Genomic DNA, 21,860 nt, shown 5'->3' with positions numbered 1-21,860 from the left:
ACCATTTGGTCAAAACTGCTTTGTTAAATACTGAGCTTTAATGGTGCTAGCATGCAGGTTGTTTTACCGAGCCATCAGCTTCGCTCTCTTACAAGACTCGATGCAATGCAAAGGTAAACTATCCAGCTGCTTGCTACAAATGTAGGGCCAATACGTTTTGAAACCATTGTACTAGACCAAAATTATTTGAAAGTGAAAACCAAGTTAAATGTGATGAGGTTCAGTCCAAAAGGTGATGAATATGTAATGATTTTGCTGCATGTTAATATAATCACTTTATTTAATTGTAGCTCTGTTATTTCGGACTGAAACGTTTTAACATGTGACTTCAACAAACAGCAACATTTCACGGTGAAGGTTCATGTTCTTATAACGAACATTAGAAAAATCCCCATAGTGACGTCCCACCCCCACCAACAGACAGGATCAGTGCAATTAACTCGACTCTCCAAATACAAACGTTGTTAGAAAATAAGTGCTGATTAGGCTGGATCAAACCATTTCTGCATGGCTGCATGTACAGCAGGTAGACATGTGCTCATACACACACACAAGCACACCTATTCACAAAGCTTTTCGTAGTAAACACACACACACACTCACACAAAGCAGCACAAAAATGGAGCATTTGCAGTTTCATTTAAAATATTTTCAACACTGATTCTAAAACTCAGAAGTGAAGTCCTTCTTTAAACTCATCTTTCCAAAATAACTCTGCTAGCTCTACCAGTACAAGTTAATTGGTCCCAGAGGCACATCAGCATGGCTAAAAGAGTTTAAAACAGGACAGTAAGGAGCGAGGAAAAGAATAGGATTGATTAAATATCTTCAATATATTAACGTTAAGGGCAGGATTGCTTAAATACAGTATCTGCACTGAAAAATCTGTCAAAAATATAGACTATAGCTTTTTGTACTTGCCATTATATATTTCTTAAAAATAGATCCTTAGTTCAGAAATACAAACTTCAGCTAAGCCAGTAGCCAACAATATCACCAGAGGTAAAGCAGTTGCCAGAAGCTGCAATGGTAGGAAGGAACAATATCTTAGCTGGTTATAATCGTTTTCTGATCTACTTAGACCTCAAATATATTAGTTGTACCACAGAGGAACAAAGTGCCAAGAAGTTGCACATGTTACTGCAACATGGACAGTGTGGAATATTCCTGTAAGGCAGAGGGACTTTTCATTTACACTTTTCTTTAGAACAATTAAGTGTATATCTTTGTCCCACAACTGCCACAATGTGTTTGGTGATACTGCCAGTAGAGGTCACCAGAGTATCAAACTAAATAAAGTTACATTAGGAATGAGTTATAAACCTATCTGAACTTAATTCAATGAATGTTGTTTTTAAAGCCAAGTTTCTTTTTGCGATCTCTTTGAAAGACACTTCATTTTCATGGAAAATCAACTTAGGTCTTCTATTCAAAGTTACGCTGACTACCTCTATTCACAGAGTAACGTGCAAGTGTGAAAGGGGCTTAGTTTACACTAAAAGCATCTGAAAATCCACAGTAGCATTACTAACACAGCTGATGCCCGGATGTGTTTAAACCATCTGGAAGTCTATCAGATCAAAACATTTGTTTGCAGTATTGTCTCGCAGGCAGAGGATTAGAATGCAAAGGGAGGTGTTCAGTCACTACAATCATGGTCGAATTGTGCTCTTCTCTCGTCTTAGAGTTTATTCGGTTACCAGCACTAAGACCCACCTCCCTCATCTTCTTGTTCCTCCATGTTTTTACGTGCCAGCCTCTCCCTCCGCTCTGCCAGCCGCTGACATCGAGGACAGTCTTTACCTGTCCGGAAGCAGTTTCGATGATAGCACGCATGGCACTCTGTAGAGGGGAGAACAAAAACAAGAGTCAGAGATACAACACGCGTCATCTTTACAAGAGGAACCGTTTTTCATGGGAGCAGCTCCCATCGGCCAAACCAAACATTGCTGCAGTGTCCACAAACTTGAACCAGTAAAACCAGTTTCCCCAACAAGGAGATGTGATGTATCAACAGAACAGCCAATCACAATCAGACCTGATGGAGGCAGGTTAAGGAGGACAGTATAAAAGAACAGAAATGAAAGGCAGCGCAGCAGAAGGCAAGAGGAGGCTCGGTGTGAGAGGGCGGGTATCCTGGGAGACACACACCACACCCTAAACCTGCTCAGACACATCCCCTTTCCCCCAAAGGCCAACCGAGTGCTTTATAACCCTTAGAAATTGACAGAAATTGTTTTGTTTGTTTTTCTAAAAATGTCTGATGATGGTGGGATGAAATGACAAGCAACTCAACTTAAAAAATGGCTTTTATTTGTTCAAAGGAAGATGAAACTTAAATAAAAGCAACTAAAATAATAAATAGACATTCATACTGACACGTGGAGGCACCTCATGTTAATGAGACATTCTTCCTTCAACAGAAAAATAAATAAAATACAAAATGGATAAAACAATAGGCGATGTTTCCTCTAAACTAGTAAAAGAGTCTGAATTGAAATGAAACATCTCTTCTGCTGATTTCAGAAGATGAAGTAGAATTTGTTTAGGATAAAATAAGACTCCTCCACTGGCTCAGGGGGAACATGTGTAACAGAACAAACTTAAAAACATGGCCAAAAAACTGAAATGTAAACGTTTATGAGTGATCCACACCACTTAGGTATCATTTGCCATCCCTGTGGCCAAGACAAAAGCAGAACATAGCTCAGAGAGAGGAAACTAACCTCTAATGACAATTAGAGTACCAGTCATCAAGCTCTACACCAGGGGTCTCAGACTCCATTTACCTGGGGGCCGCTGGACGTAGAGTCTGGGCAAGTCTGGGCCGCTTCAAGTATTCCACAAAAAATGTATTAAAAAATACAACATTAACAGTTCTTCAACATCTTCTTAACATGAACGGTTCTTCACAACATAACTATTTCCAGTTGCTCTTGCCTACTCCTTGCTGGTAGGGACCTGGCAGCCAGAGCCATATAATAGAAGAGTTACGACAACGGAAGTCCAAAAACGGTTATCGTCACGTGGTTCATGTAGAAGAGGATCGTTCCCCGGAAGTTCATGGCGGGCAATGTGAATGCATTGATAACAGGAGATAGAACTACGATTTTTGGTAATTATTAGTGAATAAAGGTTTTGATTTGCAATATGTATACAACAAATCGATATGTGTATGTATTTACATCAATATGTTTTAAAAAATAAAATAGAATTTGCTAATATTAAGTGATAATATTAGGATTAGTGTGAACAACTAGTTTACATGTTAGGCTAACAGTGCCTTGGTTAAAGAGCCTGTTGCTGTTTATTTATAGCTTTGAATTCTTTAAAACCAATATTATCTTCTTAAACTTGTATGGTAGTCAGGAGCATCACTTTCTAATGTTTATTGATATATTTAGAGGGAGGGGATCTAAAGTAATGCTTTAAAATTCAGATTAGATTAATTTCTACCATGTTATTAAATTCATGGTAATCCCATGGTAATTGAGGACACAAGTTATCTAAATGACTAATTTTCATCTTTATGGCTTTCAGAAAGGACACGAGACCGACAGGTGACTATCAAAGGACTAGCAGCAGCAGCAGCATGATGATGATGATGATGTTAAATGTGTTGTTTTAGGAACATCCATTGCAAATACATGGAATTCAATAAACATTGAATAGCATATCATGCAGTTTGTCTGTGCCTGTTCCTCCGTGTTGTTTGCTGTGCTGCCTCCTAGTCGCCACCTTGGTTTGCTGTGCTGCCTGGGGATGCTCAAATCGCTCTGAGAAAGGAGTACAAATGTACGGCTTCCCCACTGACACAGAGCGGAGGAAAAAATGGCTGGCTCAAGTCAGCAGGAGCAATTTCGCGACCAACAGCAACAAAACATGTGATGTAATTATATACAAACACTGCATTTGCACTTTTTCACAAAACGAAACCACACCATTGGGAAAGCTTAATGTTTTGTTTAATAAAAAAAAACAGGAAAAGGCTTGAAAAACACTGAGAGTTGAGACTCAGGGTGCAGGGTGAGGGTCTCAGTGCAGGTATTCAGGCTTCATTGAATCCCCCTCTGGTTCTTGTGCTGAAAGAGGGAGTAACAGACAGGAGAAAGGGTTATACACACTTATATAGCACACCTATTGGATGGGAAATTGCCTTGGGGAGATAAGGTGTGGTCTTTGTTCCCAACTGAAGTTATGGAACTTTATTATTTGTGAGTTTAACAAAGTATGACAAATGGCAAAAACAGATGTGATATGAATTTCTATAAAGTTGTCTCACATTCTTGGTCATATTTTATATACAGTATGTAATGAGTGTAACATGTCCAGTAAGTATAAAGTGTTTCCAAATACTGTGTATTCAACCACTATGGAATATGTATGTGGGCAGACAAAACTGAGTTGTTCTGTGTGTGAAGTAACCTCAAGTCACTCCGCAGGCACATTTTGATGCAGACCAGTTTGTCAAGACAAAAAAGGGCAAGACTAGGCTGAGAGCAGAGGCTATACCCACCATCTTCGTGCATCGCCCTGTGGTCAAAAAGAGAAGGGCCCCTGCACCACGATTCACCCCGGGACCTGTATCTACAAAGCCCATAGCTCATGATCACAGCTATAGTGTGAAAGTTGACACAGGTATAATAAGTATGAACTCTTAGTAACAAAAGTAATATTTCTTATTTTTAAGTGGTATAATATTTTAAATGTTCGAAAATGTACAGTGCCATGTCTTCTACTTACATTAGTCTCAAAGATTGAGGGAAGAAGGGATGAGGAGACTGAGAGAAAGGAAAGTGAGGGTGAAGAAATAGAGGACATGGCTAGTGAGGAGAGACAGGGAGGGCGGACACCACCCACTCAGCCAGCAGCCAGTCAGCATACGAGGGAACCAGCAGCCAGTCAGCATACGAGGGAACCAGCAGCCAGTCAGCATACGAGGGAACCAGCAGCCAGTCAAACAGATCTATTAAAACAATTAAAGAGAAAATTAAAGAGCCAAGAAGGAATCACCAAAAAGCAAAGGTTGCACTAAGAAAAATCAGGAAGGAAAATGCAGCTCTCAAGACAACAATGAAAATTAGGGACAAGAAATATAAGAAAACACTGCTCTTCCACCTGCCAGCACCCAGCTAACATCACTGCCCTCCACCTGCCAGCACCCAGCCAGAGGAGCGCAAACAACAAAACCAAGCAAGGTGTCCCGTCATGTACCTGGAAGTTTGGGTTGGCAAAATGGAGTAAGAGAGGGACTTGAATAACCTTGGTGGCTCTCTACTCATGTTGTTACAGTTGTCTTGGTTACAGCTCTCAAGTAGTTTTTTTTGCCATTTCCACATCTTTAGAAAATATGAAATAAAACATTGAAGTGAAATCAACCTCTTCTCTGGAGAACAAACTTTGATTTCTCTGTCTTGTGAGTTTGCAGTCTTGCAGTTTTGCTCCTCCACCTGTAACATCACTGCCCCTCCACCTGCCATACAGTAGGTTACTAACAAGATTACTTATATAATACAGTGATATAATACATGTTTAGTATGCTTACTTATATAAAACACTAGTATTAAACTTACCTTGTGTTTTCACTCTCACTTAAGTCCCTCTCCCTTTGCCATCAATCCAAAATCAGCTGAGCTGCAACATTATACAGACAGGTAATAATCAACATAATCACAAGGACACAATATGGCTCTGCTAAAAACACTAACTCTTACACGCACCACAGTTATATTTATCTAATATTTAACTCCATCCACCCCCGCATACAATCCCGTTTAGAAGCCCCTCTTCTCTAATTCAACAACGTTGGACCAAATAGACATTAAGAGAACGGAATTTACAATTAAAAGGCTGTTCAATGTGTGTTGCTAACTTGCTTCGGTATCCTAGCTTAATCTGTTATCTGTAAACGTTCCCTAAATCTACTAATTTAGGGATAATCCACTGACATCCTTTAATACACATGTTAATTTTAATCAGATGTACTGATAATATCCGCAATATAAATCTTTAAACTTCTTCTTACCTTTAAAAGTCCGTCACGAACGGTCTATTATGCTGCAACTCTACAGCTCTGCTAGCCTTGGCGCTAACTTCCGGGGAACGATTGAGAGGCTCCACGATCCGCCATTGCTGTAAAAAAAGTGGTCCATTGGAGTGAACGGAGATGTCGTAACTCTTCTATTATATGGCTCTGCTGGCAGCGCTTCCTCTCACACAGCTGAGCCACATTTGGTTTGAGGGAGGAAGCAGTTGAAACCCTTAGTATGGCTTGAAGATGTTCATCAGTAAGTCTGGACCTGTACTTTGACTTATTGATGTTCATGGTGGAGAAGAGCTGTTCACACATATATGTGCTCCCAAAAAGGCACATGGTCCGCTTGAACATCCTGGAAAGCTCAGGGAAGGAGGGGGGCAATTCTCTCATGAACTGTCCAAGCTTGTCTGCTTTCCCATTCACTTCCCTGAAATTGGCTTTGAGCTCAGAATTGCACTGCAGGTCAGTGAGCTCCATTTGAAGCACACCAGGGGCATTTTCCACATCAAAGGAGAAGGGGTCTGCAAACATTTGGAAAGTGGCTCTGTGTGTCTTGAAGTCTGCAAACCGCTGATCAAATTCCTCCTGTAGCTTCACAATGGCATCAACATACTTCTCACCACTGAATGCTGTGCCCTTGTCCATGAGAGCCTTGCATGCTGGGAAATGGCAGAGGTTTTTCTGAGGGAGCTGGGCTTTCCATAACACCAGTTTTGTAGAGAATGCTTTGACATTGTCATATGCTGCACTGACAAGCTGGCCCTGGCCCTGCAACTTCTTATTCAGTGCATTCAGCTCCTGTGTGATGTCAACAAGAAAAGCTAAGTCCATGAGCCATTTGGGATCACTCAGCTCGGGAACAGCCATCCCACCCTTCTCCAGCATGAATACTTTCAGTTCTGTTCTCAACTCAAAAAACCTCTTCAGGACGTGCCCCCTGCTGAGCACCTCTGTGAAGTAGAGCACATCCTATTCGGACTCAATTTTCTCCAAAAAAGCACGGAACTGGCGGTGCTTTAAGCCCCTGGATCTGATATGGTTGATGCATTTCACAACGACAGACATCACATTGTCAAACTTCAAGCATTTGCTGCAAAGGGCCTGCTGATGGATAATGCAGTGCAGAGCAATAGCCTCCTCCACACCCTCCTCCTCCAGTTTTCTTTGAACAAGTGCCACCAGCCCATTTTTCCTCCCTGTCATTGATGGCGCTCCGTCGGTCGTAATTCCAACAAACCTCTTCCATGGCAGACCAATATCCGCAATGGTATCACACAGTTGCTGGAATATCTCCTGAGCGGTGGTCTGGCCATGCATTGGTAAGCAACTCCTCTGTCACTTCAAACTTGTCATCAACACTTGGCTAACTCTGGCACATTTACAGAAATGTTCATTATTGTGCACTGTCCCTGTTAAATAAATGAATAAATAAATAAAACACCACGGACATACATTGCGAGTTGAGCGATGTCAGTGATGTCCGTGCTCTCATCAAGAGCCACAGAGTATGCACAGAAAAGTTTGGCTTTGTCGCACAGCTGATCATATATGTCACTTGATAAGTCAGAAATGCGCTCTGCCACTGTGTTAGCTGACAGGCTGATGTTGTTAAACTGACCCTTCTTTTCCGGACAGACTATACTTGCAGCCTGCAACATGCACTTTTTTTTACAAACTCGCCTTCCGTAAACGGCTTTCCCGCCTTAGCAATCACCTCACTCAGTGCATATAAGGCACGTTGCGTTTCCCCTGTACTCGACAAAAAAATATTCAGTCTCCCACTTCTCCTGAAATCTTCTGTGGTCATCATCGACTTTTCTTTTCCCTGAAAGTTTTGATGTAGACATGACTGGGCGATATATTTTCCTTCCACTCTGTGTCACTTTTGGATCACTGTGATTGATTCCGCTGCACGCATTTGATTGACGTGGCGGAGTTCCCTCGGAGGGGGGAGGGGCGAGGGAACTGCGCGCAGCAGTTCCCTGCCAGCAGCGGGATCAATCCAAAAATTAAATTACAATTTGAAAGCGCAAACGTAAACGCGCGGGCCAGATTAACACTATTACATGATATCAACAACGGGGCCATGAGAAACTGTCTCGCGGGCCGCGTCTTTGGCCCGCGGGCCTGGAGTCTGAGACACCTGCTCTACACCATCACCGACACCAGCCAAAGGGATCCACTACCACATAGCTGCCAAATATTTACCCTCCACCAGCCGAGCAACTGTTCAAACTTCAGAATCAAAGCCAAGAAATACCAAAAACCACCGCAGTGCACAATCCCGGTGCCAAGTGAAAGAGTAGAAAAAGTGTACTTAATGTGACAAGGCACAAGAAGGTCGAGAGGTAATGAAAAGTCAAGATTAAAGTGCGGCGGAAATATAGAGGTAGGATGGCACAATTATTCTGTTAGTTAGATTTCAATGTTCTTACAACAGTAACATAATTTAAAGGAATATTCTGAGAGTTTGGTACCCAATTCAATTCATGCAGAGTAAGAATACAAAAAATCAATACCACTTTCGCTAAATATGAAGCTACAGCCAAGACACTAACTGCGCCAAGCACATTTCATACTTTGGTGTGGCGGTTGAGCAGGCTGTTACATGTTTGGCAGTGAGCAAATAAGTCAAAGCTGCCTCCATGTTGTCAATGTAGGCCTAGTTGCAGTTGTGCAGCTCTACAACAGAGCATTTGAAATCTACGGACCATAAATGCTTAATAGTCAAAAATAAAAAACAGATAACCTCCGTCAACCCCAAAAAACATAAAATACTTGGTACGATTAGAACTAATCTAAACATATTTGGTCATTCAAAAGATCTGGACAAATACAAGGCAATAATTATCCAGCTGATACATCAATTATTAATCCTTCAGCAATTTAGTGGACTTAAATTTGATGTGGGTTACATTTGTTTATTCAAGATGACAGCATTGCTTAGCCTTTGAAGCTTGAAGTACTGTCTTTCTATATATTGCTTTTACTCTCGTCCCCCACCTCTCTCGTTTCAATCATCTCGGTCACTACTCTCTGCACTCTCTCCCCCCCCCCGTCTGTCCCTTGAAGGGAAGGGACTCCCTTCCTTCCCAACCTTGCTGCCTCTCGATTCTCTCATGGCTTTGCGAGTTTTACGACCTCTCCAGTTAGTCCGGGTAATAACGTGTGGGAGTTGGGTGTAATATTACTTTAGTCGGTAACGGAGTAGTGTAACGCGCTTTATAATTCAGTAATCACACTACAGTTAGCCTACTAACATTGCCCCGACACGCGTTACTTCGTTACTTTTATAAAATAATCACACTCACTGACAGACAAGAGGGGTTTCCGCCGCAGGTTTATATACATGTAGGCCTATGTAATCTGCGCGATTTGCGAGACCACATCTCCACGTGCAGTGCTGCATAAACATGGATGAGTCTTTTCATCTGTAAACTCCCTCAACGGGGCCGCTCGCTCTCTTTTGTTGATCGCCCTCTCACGGGTGAACAGTTCAATGTCCCGCTTCATTGTAGGAATTCTGTCTTTACCACTTTAATTTGACCATCTCTGTTACTAAGTTATGGAATACTAAATAAATAAGTAATTATACCTTACCGTTACTGCGCTCATAAAGAATGATAAGAATAATGCGTCTTGAACTGGTTTCATTAATTAGTGTCTTGACGTTTCACAGACTGTTAGTTTGTTGTGGTAGGCTGGTAGCCTATTTTAGAGCATATAAAAAGAAATACTTGTGTTATGTCTTCCTTAATGCGATAGTAATTGGGGGTGCAAGTGGAGTCTCGCAGAGGCAAAACTATAGGTTACTTACGTAACCCCAGTTCTCAGAGTAACATGAAGTGAGATGTCTCACTATGGGATGCGCCTCATCGCGGAGCAAACAGAAGCATCAATCTCATTACGCCAATCCTGATTGGCTGGTGATCTTGACGTCAGCGTCAGGGAATTCACCCCCTATAAGTAGCTTGCGCCACGACGCATGCGTCATTCAAAATAAGCACCTCTTCTCGCTTCACCATAGCAAGGAGGGCCGTCTGGTGAGACATCTCACTTCATGTTACTCTGAGAACTGGGGTTACGTAAGTAACCTATAGTTCTCATTCATAACACTCCGTTCGATGTCTCACTATGGGAAATTGTAGCTCCCGTATTGTCAGACGAGCTTATCTCGAAAATCACCAAACCAACCAGAACTTAACAGGTAGAGCTCTGACTCAACCAGGTGCCCAGCACTGCTTGAGTCACACTGGGAATAGAACGTCCAGCCTGTTAAGAGGCGGACAAAAGTGAGCGGCGAGGACCAGCTCGCCGCTGCACCAATGTCTTGGATGGGAGACATCCTGGACAGAGCCCAGGATGCAGCCAGACCCTGAGTCGAAAGAGCTCGCGGACCCGAGGGTGCCTGCGAACTCTGACTCGTATGAGCCCCAAAGCAATTGCTTCCACAGACCAGTGGGAGAGCCGTTGCTTAGTAACAGGCTTGCCCTTATAAGGGTTAGCCCGGGACACAAGGGGTTGGTCATTATGACGAAGCACCCTTGATCTGTCCCTGTACGTGCGTAAAGCACGGGCTGGACACGGCAAATCCGGCCGCTGTTCCCCGGAGGAATACAGTGGCGGGGAGGATGCCTCAATGTCAAATGTGGTACCTGAACCAACCGCCTTAAGATAAAGGTAGGGTTGGGCTTCAACCACACTCTGTTTGCCCTGGGGCGAACTGAGTGCATGAAGACTGTACAGATAGTGCATGAGTGCCACTGGCTCGCTTGGCAGCTGCCAGGGTCAGCTTCATGTCACACTGTATTCAGATTGTACCACTCACGGGCCAGGCCCATAGAGCCAAGCGCTCTGGGTGTGGGTGAAAGATCGCCCCCCCCCCCGCTTAGGACAGTATGTCCCTGCGTAGTGGGAGCTGCCATGGCTGCCCGCACAGCAGCTGATATATCTCCGCTAGCCAGTACATAGCTGGCCAGTGCGGAGCTATCAGGATAAGTGTGTGGCGTTGCTCTCTCACTCTGGCCAGAGTTGGGGGTATCAGAGCCAGGGGTGGGAACGCGTACAGAAGGCCCGGGGGCCAATCGTGCGCGAGTGCATCCACGCCTAACGGTGCATTTAGATCGCGCATCGAAAAGAACAGCTGACACTGAGCGTTGTCTTTCAATGCGAACAGATCCTTGGATGTAGAGTCCAGTCTGCATAAAGTGGTATACCTCTGGACAGTAGATCTGCCCCGAGGTTCATCACTCCCGGTACGTGCGTCGCTCTCAGAGAGAGGAGACGTCTACCGCTCCATAGGATCAGTTTGCGCGCCAGTGTGTGTAACTGGAGAGAACGCAAACCCCCTTGGCGGTTAATATACGATATTGTGGTCATATTGTCTGTCCTCACAAGGACGTGATGTCCCCTGAGGAAAGGCAGAAAGCGTTTTAGGGTGAGAAACACCGCTAAAAGCTCCAGGTAATTTATGTGCGCCCGCTGGAGGTCTCTGCTCCAGAGACCCCTCACCGGGCGACCTTCATAAATACCTCCCCAACCTGTCAGACATGCGTCCGTGGTGATCACTTTCCGTGAAAGGACAGCACCCATAGGCACACCTCGTACTAGAAAAGTTGGGTGCAGCCAGTGGCGCAGTGCCATTACGCATTTCACAGTAACCATAACTCTATGGGCTGACTCTCCTCGGGCCTGCGAATGCAGAATGCCCGAGAAGCGAGGGGGGGTGACGGTGACTTGGAGTCTGTAGCTCCGTGTAACTGTCTTGAGAAACCCAAGCAGATATCGTGAGCATCTCCCGCTGTATGCTCCTTAGAGCCAGCTGAGATGTCACGTCTCTTCCCCTCTGAGTCTCTATTTGTTGTGTTATGGGGCCCTCCAGTGTCTGAGCACTGTGGTGCCCCATTTCGACAATCCCCACCGACACAGTGCATGCGCGTGGCGGTGGTGCCCTTACGGCTCCAGCCGGCACTGCGCATGCGCGTGGCGGTGGTGCCCTTACGGCTCCAGCCGGCACTGCGCATGCGCGTGACGGTGGTGCTTTCACAACACCAGCCGGCACTGCGCATGCGCGTGACGGTGGTGCCTTTACAGCTCCAGCCGGCACTGCGCATGCACGTGACGGTGGTGCCTTTACAGCTCCAGCCGGCACTGCGCATGCGCGTGACGGTGGTGCCTTCACGACCCCAGCCGGCACTGCGCATGCGCGTGACGGTGGTGCCTTTACAGCTCCAGCCGGCACTGCGCATGTGCGTGACGGTGGTGTCTTCACGACCCCAGCCGGCACTGCGCATGCGCGTGACGGTGGTGCCTTTACAGCTCCAGCCGGCACTGCGCATGCACGTGACGGTGGTGCCTTTACAGCTCCAGCCGGCACTGCGCATGCGCGTGACGGTGGTGCCTTCACGACCCCAGCCGGCACTGCGCATGCGCGTGACGGTGGTGCCTTTACAGCTCCAGCCGGCACTGCGCATGTGCGTGACGGTGGTGCCTTCACGACCCCAGCCGGCACTGCGCTTGCGCGTGACGGTGGTGCCTTTACAGCTCCAGCCGGCACTGCGCATGCGCGTGACGGTGGTGCCTTCACGACCCCAGCCGGCACTGCGCTTGCGCATGACGGTGGTGCCTTTACAGCCCCAGCCGGCACTGCGCATGACGGTGGTGCCTTCACAGACCCGTCAATTGTCCGCCCTTTGAGAGAGGCCGTAGCTGCTCTCAGAAGGGGAACAGTTGACGGACTGTTTATTGTTTTTATTGTTTTTCTTTTCATTTTTTCGAGCTGCGCCCTTGGCTCGAAGCCTGGATGCGTCAGCGGAAAATGTTTTATGACAGAAAAATCAATAAGTGTGTGACATGTGTTTACGCGGACTTGAGGATGGTGTTGAGGCATCTCTCGAGGCGGCGGGAACACATTTAGAGCTGGGGAACCGTAGACTTCCAGCTCTGTCACGCCGCTCGCTTCTTCTTCCTCGACTGCTGGCCGAAATTCTGTGTTGGCTGCGCCTGGGCTGCAGCCGGAACCGGAGATTTTCTAGGCCAGCTCGCCCTCGTCCCCTGCCTGGGCTGAGGACTCGGGGCGGACTGCGACCTCTGCGCTTTCAGTATTTTGAACCGAGCAGCTTGGACGAAGGGCTGCCGCTGCGAAGGCAGCGGCTGGGCCCTTCGAGGGAGGCAGAGGTGGAGGGCCTCGTCCTCCTTCTTTTTCGACTCGCATCTCCTCTGCATGGAGGCAAGAGCGGAGCCGAAAATCCCCTCGGGAACGATGGGCATGTCAAGCACATCCTCCTTTTCCCGGTCTGGGAGGTTGGTGAGGTTGAGCCATCTCGCCCTTTCCTGCACCACCATGATCCCCATTGTTTTGCCCGTGGCCTGGACGGCGCAGCGTTGGACACGGAGACAAATGTCTGTGACCGCGGCCAACTCATCCAGAACGGCCGGTCCAGGATTACTCAACATATCCTCACAGAGCTCCGCTTGGTATGCGGTTTAGCAGTGAGGAAACGTTCAGAGCCCTGGCGGACAACGCTGCGGCTCTGTAGGACCGTTCAGTCATGGTCGACTGGAAACGGTCCACCTTCGCTGGCATCGTGGGGTTCCTGCTTGGTGACGGGCCCATCCTCGGTAGGAGGTGGGCTGCCACCAGCAGTTCCATCGGCGGTATGCGGAGCAGGCCGAGCCTCTGCGGGCGAGATCATGGTGAGGTCTCGCCGGGAGCTCCCGCCTGGTGAGGCGTGGGGCTCCGTTCCCGCGTCTCTTGCCGCCACCGGGTCCCGGCCTTACACGGCGTGGGATCCCGGTTCCGCAGCTGCCGCTGTTAGTGAGCCCCAGACCGACACAGTGAGGGGCTCAGTCTCTGCGGCGGACGCCCCCGTGTCTTGATTGCCAAACGGCGAATCAGTGGACATGAGGGAGTCCTGTTCCAACAAGCTAGCTTGGTGTGCTAGCCGTCGGTGGAGGCTCTTTCGGGTGAATGAAACAGGCACAATGCCCGCATGAGCCGGGGTTGTCGATAGCCTCCTGGGCGTGTTCCAGCCCGAGGCAGGACGAGCAGACCTGGTGTGAGTCTGTGCCTGCTATCTTCAACCCGCAGCCGCATGACCGAGCCTCCGAGTCCCTGACTCCTCTGGTGTGAGGGGGAGAGGCGTCCATCTTGTTCGCCTCGTGGCGTGGAGAGGACCCACTCGTAACAGGTACGTCGTTGAGAGAAAAAGTGTTACCAACCCGTCCTTAATCCGGAGAAAAAGGGACGGTGTGGGTCCTTTGTTCTCAAAGAATATTGACTGGTGTGTCAATATACTTCTAATCCTTTTCTCCTCCGTGAGAGAGAAAAAGAAAAGCGTCCTCGCTACCGTGGTGTCGGTAGTAAGGGGAAGCTAGCTAGCAACAGGTGCGTAGCTAGCTTGAGAAAAATCAAAACCTTACCTTACTTTCCGGGGAAAGAAACGGCGAGGTCGATTTTAATACTAACTGGCGTTAGTATTACCGTCTTCTTGCGAAGCAGAAGGAGTAGCCGGCGAGCGCCCGTCGACCGAAATGGTTATATTTGGGTTCAGTCTGTGGACCGTTAAGCTTGTCCGGCTACTATAGAGATGTGCTCTGAAGCGAGAAGAGGTGTTTGAATGGCGCATGCGTCGTGGCGCAAGCTACTTATAGGGGGTGAATTCCCTGACGCTGACGTCAAGATCACCAGCCAATCAGGATTGGCGTAATGAGATTGATGCTTCTGTTTGCTCCGCGATGAGGCGCATCCCATAGTGAGACATCGAACGGAGTGTTATGAATGAGAACTGTGGTGCGCTTACACTGTAGGTGCGCCGCAGTCTGCGTGATCTGCCTGTAGGGAGGGGTGGGCCGGCCCTGCGAGTAAAGTAACAAGTTACTTTATGTAGAGAGTAACGAAGTAGTGTAATATATATATATTTAAAAAAAATAATATGTCATATATATATTTTTTTTAGTAACGACCCCGTGTGGCTCAGGTTGGACCTTCTCAGTGTCCCTCTCTCTTTTCACCTCACTCTCCTCACTCCTATCCACCTTTCCTTTGCTCCTCCCTTTGGAGAAAATAGCCGACAGCTGATTGGGTTGTAACAATTTCATAAATGAAAACTTCTCCACATTATCTGCACCAGAGTTCTCTCTTTTAGCTGACTCTGTTTGGCCTTTGTCTGAAATGTCATAATCCTCCTCCCCCTTACTGCTGGGTTTTCCTTCCTCCACAGATTCTGTTTCTTTCTCTGAAAATTCTTCTTCAGAGTCTTCTTCTTTCACTTCTGCTTTTCCTTCATCCTCTATCTCTCTTTTGGAGAAACCCTTGACAAGACTTGCTAACCCTGGTACACTCCAGCGTGCTTTTACAACCTGATCGACTTCATTTAGACTCTCCCTGCTGCTGCATGTTTCGCTGTCACTGTCCCTCCTGTCTGCTTTCGCTATGTTCTTCTTTAGTCTGTCAATCTGAAGAACCTTCAATATGTTTCCTCTTTCCTTTCTTGCATTTCCCCTTCCCTTCCGCTTCTCTCTCTCTTGGCTACAATCATCTCCATCTTTACCATTTCCTTCATCACACTTTACTTCTTTCTCCCCCTCTGATTCTGTGTCTGCTTTAACCTCCTGCTCTTCCTCGTTGCCTTTACTCCTGGTGAAAGCTTTCGCAAACATTCCAGGTGTGAACACTTGAAATATTCCCCCTCTTTCCTGTCTCTCTCCTGCTGTGCCCCCCCTTTCCTCTTGACCTCCACCCTTCACCCCCTGATCAACACCTCGCTCTAAACCCGGCTCCCCTCCCTCCCCCTCCCTCCCCCTCCCTCCTGTCTTTAAAGATAGCCCTCATCAGCCTACGATGTTTGGAGATGTTCCAGTCACTCCAAGGAAGTGAAACGAAGGGGCTGGGGAAGGGGGCTTTTGGGCCGCCCTGGCCTGCCGCGAGCAGAGAGGGCTCACCTTCACAGTGCTGGCACTTGTTCAGCTGGAAGGGGAAGATGATGTCTTTCTCGTTACCGCAGAACTCGCACACGAAGCCCTTCGCCTGGCACAGCTAGAAGAGTTTCAAGGAACAAAAAGGACAGAGAAAAACAGACATTTGATTATGGAAATGTGCAGACATTACAACAGTTCCTCATGCAGTAGGTCACCGGTTTAATATTTTACTTTTGTATGAAATCACTGCAATAATTAGATGGATTAACTCTTCATGTTAAAGGTCTCCTACTATACTATATAACTATTGCCTGCTCAAGTGCCACAGACACAATTGAGCCTTTCTGGCAACTGCAGCATCTGTGCTGTTAAAATGTTTGATAATGATTGGCCCTGACAGCTAACTGACATGAGCAAGTGTCTAATTTCTCATATTTTGTAGTAGCTATATCCTGCATGAAAAATATCTTGTGCCTTTTCTCCTCTCCATGAGAAGGTTTAACATTGTATTCTTGCTCTGTTAGCACAATCCCAACAAACCATGTCCATTAGGATGTGCCTTTTTCAGAATCACATGTCTGTTTCCAAGGAGAAATGGCTATAAATGGCTCTATTCATTCTAATGTATTTTAAGTCAGTCACAAGTTTGCTAGTTTATAATTACGATACATCATGCTTAGCAGACGACTTTAGAACATAGTTCAGCTAATTTAATAAACAGAAGTGAAACGTGTTATTGTGGTAAAAACACAGAGAAAGTTTAAGAAAATAGATCTGACAAAACATTCCTAATGACTTATTTTCCATCCGGCTGTGCTCACCCTGACGACCTCCAGAGCTTTGTTCTTCTTGTACAGGCCACTGTTGATGTCATTGGGGTTGAACAGAGGGTCTCCTGCGATCTTGCTCAGCAGGTCCCGGGCGAAGTTGCTGACATAGTACTTGCTGAAGTCCCACTTCCTCAACACTCGGCCGGGAACAACCGCCTGGGCGTTCTCATGGCAACACTGGCAGAAGTAACGGCCGAGGTATTCACAGTAACGCAGGCGCTTGATATAATCTGAAGTGTGGATAGAAAGCAGAGACACATGTGGGGTAAAGGTAAGAATATGGAATTAGTAAAGTAAAGTTAAAGTATATTTGCATAGAATTGTTAATATAAAAAGAGAAGTACAATAGGAAAAGTTTATGGCAAGCTGACCAACTAAGAAAAAGTGTTAACGACTTACTTGGTAAATTACATTAAAAACAAGAACTGAAACTTTGATAAAAAATGGACTTCTGGAGTATTTTTGGTAATACCTGGGTCGATGCGAGTACCACAGCCAGCGCAGCGGTAGTTCTGTTTAGCTACAACTATCTTCCTCCTGTCAAGGAAATATTTTCTCCTCTCCTTTCGGTAAGGGAGGTCCAGTGGTTCCTAAGCTAAAGGAGGTTATAAAGGAAGTTTGAAACCTCCTTTCCTTTCATTTAGAGAATTGGAACGGCACTTATCATGGCTCCCACTGAGGGACTTCCGGGTCATTTCACTTGGTTAGGAAGGTTCCTAAGCTAAATGGACTATTGGAACGCAACCTCGCTGTTTGAGGGCTTGATAGCCCACTCCCCCTCCACACCGCTCCACACTCGTTGGTTTGGAACAGCACTTAATATGGCGGACCCTCCGCGTGAACGCGCAAACGGAGGGGTAGGTTGTAGGTGTAGGGGTTTGGGAATGGGCCTAAGTGAAGTCTCACACAGGCCACCAGTATGGGTCAAAACCATAGGTCAAAACTCAAAACTATTTTTGGTATGACACCAGATTGCTACAAAGTCACAGAGACAGCTATATTTATTGTTAAAATATGTAGTCAAAACTTCATATGATCTCAACAGGCTTTTGCAAGATCCATAAACTCAAATCATTTATTGTCACAGTTTATCATAATATAAGCTGCTACTATGTGTAATCATTTTCTCAACCAGGCGTTTAACCCTCTAGGTCAGCGGTTCCCAACCTTTTTCAACTCAGGGCCCACTTAAAAGTAGGGTAGGTAAGAATGGAGAAACCAGCTCGAGTGCGCTAGAATTTGAAAGCACACAACCGGAAAAAATCTGCCTCTTCCTTCAGACTTCCTTACAGAGCCCCTCCTCCAACACACACGAACGCGCACATGACCAATGAGGGCACGAGATAAATGTGTGCACAGATGGAAGGCTGACAGGCAGGTAGGCCATCCAGTTATTTTAGCCGAGCCGGCTAAAATGATTGGTCGTGCTTTTTACAGTGCTACGGCATCCATAGAGGACATTTGTTTATGTATTTATTGTCAAAGCATTTAATATATTCATTGATATCGGGATGTTAAGAGCATTCCATGGAATATAACAAAAAGTGTTTTTGAAGTGAATTACCTACCCCACCTTTTAGAATAAAAATGTTGCGGCCCACATTCAACCATAAACAATACGGAGGCTAAATAAAGTCCTGATTGGTCAATTCAGAACATGTGACACGTTGTAAATCCAGTAGAACAGACCGTTGTCAAGGACTGTAATGACCGTTGCTAAGGAGGATCAAGAAAGAAAGGAAAAGAGGTTTAAAAAAAAAAAACTAATCTTAGTAATGAAAATGTTTCCACACAAATCATAATGTTTTGCAAATTATTTGGCGGCAAATATTGAATTGACATTTACACCCTTTAATATTTTATTTGGGCTTTTAGATGAAGACCGCACACAGTTAATAAATACAACTATTCATCTGGCTAAAATACAGATTTTTAAAAGTCAATCAAGGAGTAATCTTAATTTAAGGTGTTGCACTAGGTCAGGGGTGCCCAACCTTTTTTTAACCGAGAGCTACTTTTAAAGTTGCCAGGCTGCCGAGATCTACCAGTCCAAATAGAGAGGCGTAGTTACTGACAGCCGACCAGGTAAATACACACTTCCAGGGCCGCCCCTCCCTACAGGCCAATCACGCAGGCTGCATGGGGCCCCGCCTTGTGCAGGGGGCCCCGCCTTGCCCAGAGGGCCTCAGCTGCTGTGCCAGTTCTCTGCGCAGTTCTCCGCGCACCCCCCGCGAGAGTGAGAGATGACAAGGGGAACACGTCTGTAACCCGATACCGTTGCAATGAATCGACATCTGACCAATCACGGCTTTGATACGGCCACTAGTGCAGGTGAAGAGATGTCGATGAAAAGACGCTAAGCTTGTTTGAGACGCGTTGCGGCTCGCCTCGAAAGTAGACGAGAATAGCCGATCGCAGCCGGGGGAGGGCTCAAAAAGCTTGCCTGAAGTCGGACAGCTCGGAGTCGTCTTCTTCTTCTTCTTCTCTCGGTTTTTTGGAGGATTGCAAACAACTTTAAGGTGCATACCGCCACCTCCGGAGTCGGCTTGACTCGGTTTGCATTTATAAAGAATGCACACATGTGTTTAATCGTTAATGTCAGATATGTACTAAGTAAATACATTTGTTCCTGCTCAAGATTAGATTCAACTTTATTGTTATTGCACATATTACAGGTACTGAGACAACGAAATACAGGTGCAACAAGCAGTAAAGTGAAAAGTAATGTTCACAATCTACAGAATAAAATATAGAATGAATTGAAAGATGAATAAACAGTGAGGGGTATGAATACACTAGATATCAGCCTGTGAGCAGTATGAACAGTGTGTATGAATATGCTAAGATATATAAAGTATGAAAACGGTAAGCAGTGCAAGTATAGTATAACATATATAGATATTAATGTGGCGACGTAAAACTGACACAAAACAACAACAAACTTGGAGAGTTTCATCACCAGCACGTGGTAAAAACCACCAATGAGCGCTCAGCTCGAGATACCAGCGAGTCGTTTCCCATCAAGCATTTCGCTTCCGCAGCCCGTGGAGAGGAACTGTGCCGCCTCGCCGCGCCTCGCTCTCAAGGCTGCGGCGTCTTTGTCCCGCGAGATTTCAACGTCTCATGTAGGCGAGCCTCCAGAGCGAGTCGGACAAAATGACTAACCATCATGCAACGCACTAGCAAGACGTTGATCGCAACTGCGCAGGTCTCGCTTGTCTCAAACAAGCCTAGTTTCAGTTCGGCGCAAGCAAGAGGGAAAAAAAAACAAAACATGAAGAAACTAGAGCATCACTCGAAGGTGGGTTATTGTTGTATGAGTCAAAAATGTACAACTTGCGAATGTTGTATAAGTCAAATTGCCAATTGCCATATTAAAACATCAGCTGCAATTCACGACATGAAGAAGATAGTCTCTGCATAGCATATAGGCTAATGGAGATGCAGTTATTTCCAGCGTTCTTTATTTAACATTCATTCAAGTATGTTATGCCTTTTATCTGCTAATGTACAGGAGGAAGAGAGATACACTGTCTGTCTAGTTGGCTTACATAACAGTTAAAGTTTACAGCCTAAAAAACATGGAGCATTTTTTCCCCTTTTATTCATTTTTATGTCAATTTGCACATTTCATGGTGACGCTCAGCCTCTCCCCTTAACTCCTAACAGTCATCATCATGTCAACCACATACTGATAGAAATGTGTGTGTAGTTGTTGATACATTGCTGACAGAGGGAACTACATTTAAATACAGATTTAAGAAATATCAGTTTTTGAGCATGTCATAAGCATATTTTGTCTTGACTATATTACAACTATATTATAATAAAAATAATATAGTATTTATATTATTGAATTGATTATGATTATTAGTAGAAGTAGTTTATTTGCATTCATTATATTTTAATCTTTTTGAGGCTAGTATTTGGCAGGAAATGCAGACGTAAATTCATACTGAACAACATACATGCACTTTTACCATTTACCTCACTGTATAAAAAAGTAACTGTGTTGATAATAATAATAAACAGGAATTATATTTGCAAAGTAGCCTACTTTGTTTCCAAAACATTTTTTTTCAGTCCTGTCGGTTGGGGGGGGGGGGGGGGGGGGGGGGGGGGGGGGGCTCATCTCACAATGTCGCTTGGGGCCCCATGTTGGCCAGGGGCGGCCCTGCACACTTCTACTTGTATAAAACTGACCTTTGTACGATTAATACTCCATAAAATACTGCAGATCCTTTATCTTACCTCTTTCTAATCTACACACATACAAGTGTTTAACTGAAGTTACACAACAGTGTTGTTGATACAGAGTTGGAGTTTATTCACACGTCACATACTACAGTGGGTAATGTTCTCAAGAAACATTGAACAGTGCTGCCACATATGACAGGAAAAAAAGAAAAGACGCTGAACCCTTTCTTTGCCAATAAAATTAGGCTTACTAATAAAACAACTCAGATCTGAAGCTACACAGGAATCTGCTGCCAAAGTGCAATAAAAAAGACAAAATTAATAGAATCAAACCCTTTTTTTGTTGCATTTTAGTGGAGTATAAAAATAAATGCCTTTAAAATAGGATGTAAGCAACACTAGTTTCTTAACCTGAATTGATGATAGACTATAATCAATTTAAGTGTGCATTCTTATACCATTTTGAACAATAATTATAATGAATAAGTTCAAACTAACTAAAACTTACGGCTGATTAATAACGGTATCTAACATGAGTTTTTCGTATATCGAAAACCTGTTGAAATGTTTCTGTTATTTTTACTGTCCCCAAAAAGCGCGTCGGCAGCCTCCAGGAATGCTTCTTTCACAACTTTGCAGTCTTTGCAGACTTTATGTGTTTCGCAAGAACGTGACTGGCACGATAAGATGCTATGGTCGCAGCCTTGCTCTTGTTGTTGGGCCTGGTGAAAATGGGCTGCTGTGCATTTAGCTGTCCTTTCAGGTCCCTCCCCTTTTGGGAGCGTAGGGCAGAATTAGGAGGGAATTCCGTCTCGTAGCGTTTGTGCACTGTTTTGAAATGCCGCTCCTAAATTACCCTTCTTCAATAAAGCCACGCT

At 45.3% G+C, this 21,860-nt stretch overlaps 1 protein-coding gene across 1 annotated transcript; it reads right to left on the bottom strand.

Moving 5' to 3' along the window:
* Nucleotides 1-320: 320 nt before the first annotated feature.
* LOC117559711 (run domain Beclin-1-interacting and cysteine-rich domain-containing protein-like) lies at nucleotides 321-18,237 on the bottom strand. The gene is made up of 5 exons (XM_034236389.1): nucleotides 18,221-18,237; nucleotides 17,258-17,322; nucleotides 16,777-17,015; nucleotides 15,980-16,073; nucleotides 321-1,842 (listed from the first exon to the last, which is right to left on the bottom strand). Exons 1-5 carry the CDS (start codon nucleotides 18,235-18,237, stop codon nucleotides 1,706-1,708), a joined length of 552 nt encoding a protein of 183 aa, XP_034092280.1. The 3' UTR covers nucleotides 321-1,705.
* Between the last annotated feature and the right edge of the window lie 3,623 nt (nucleotides 18,238-21,860).

This window comes from Gymnodraco acuticeps, unplaced genomic scaffold, assembly GCF_902827175.1.
Source record: "Gymnodraco acuticeps unplaced genomic scaffold, fGymAcu1.1, whole genome shotgun sequence".
NCBI lineage: Eukaryota > Metazoa > Chordata > Actinopteri > Perciformes > Bathydraconidae > Gymnodraco > Gymnodraco acuticeps.
The sequence above is the reverse complement of the archived record's forward strand: the minus strand, read 5'-3'. Positions and strand labels throughout refer to the sequence as shown.

Excerpts from the sequence above, each read along its gene's own strand:
- LOC117559711 (XM_034236389.1), bottom strand. Across the intron at positions 17,016-17,257 it reads TGGTACTCGCATCGACCCAG|ATTATATCAAGCGCCTGCGT; the intron begins GTATTACCAAAA and ends TCCACACTTCAG. Across the intron at positions 16,074-16,776 it reads AAGCTCTGGAGGTCGTCAGG|CTGTGCCAGGCGAAGGGCTT; the intron begins GTGAGCACAGCC and ends AAACTCTTCTAG.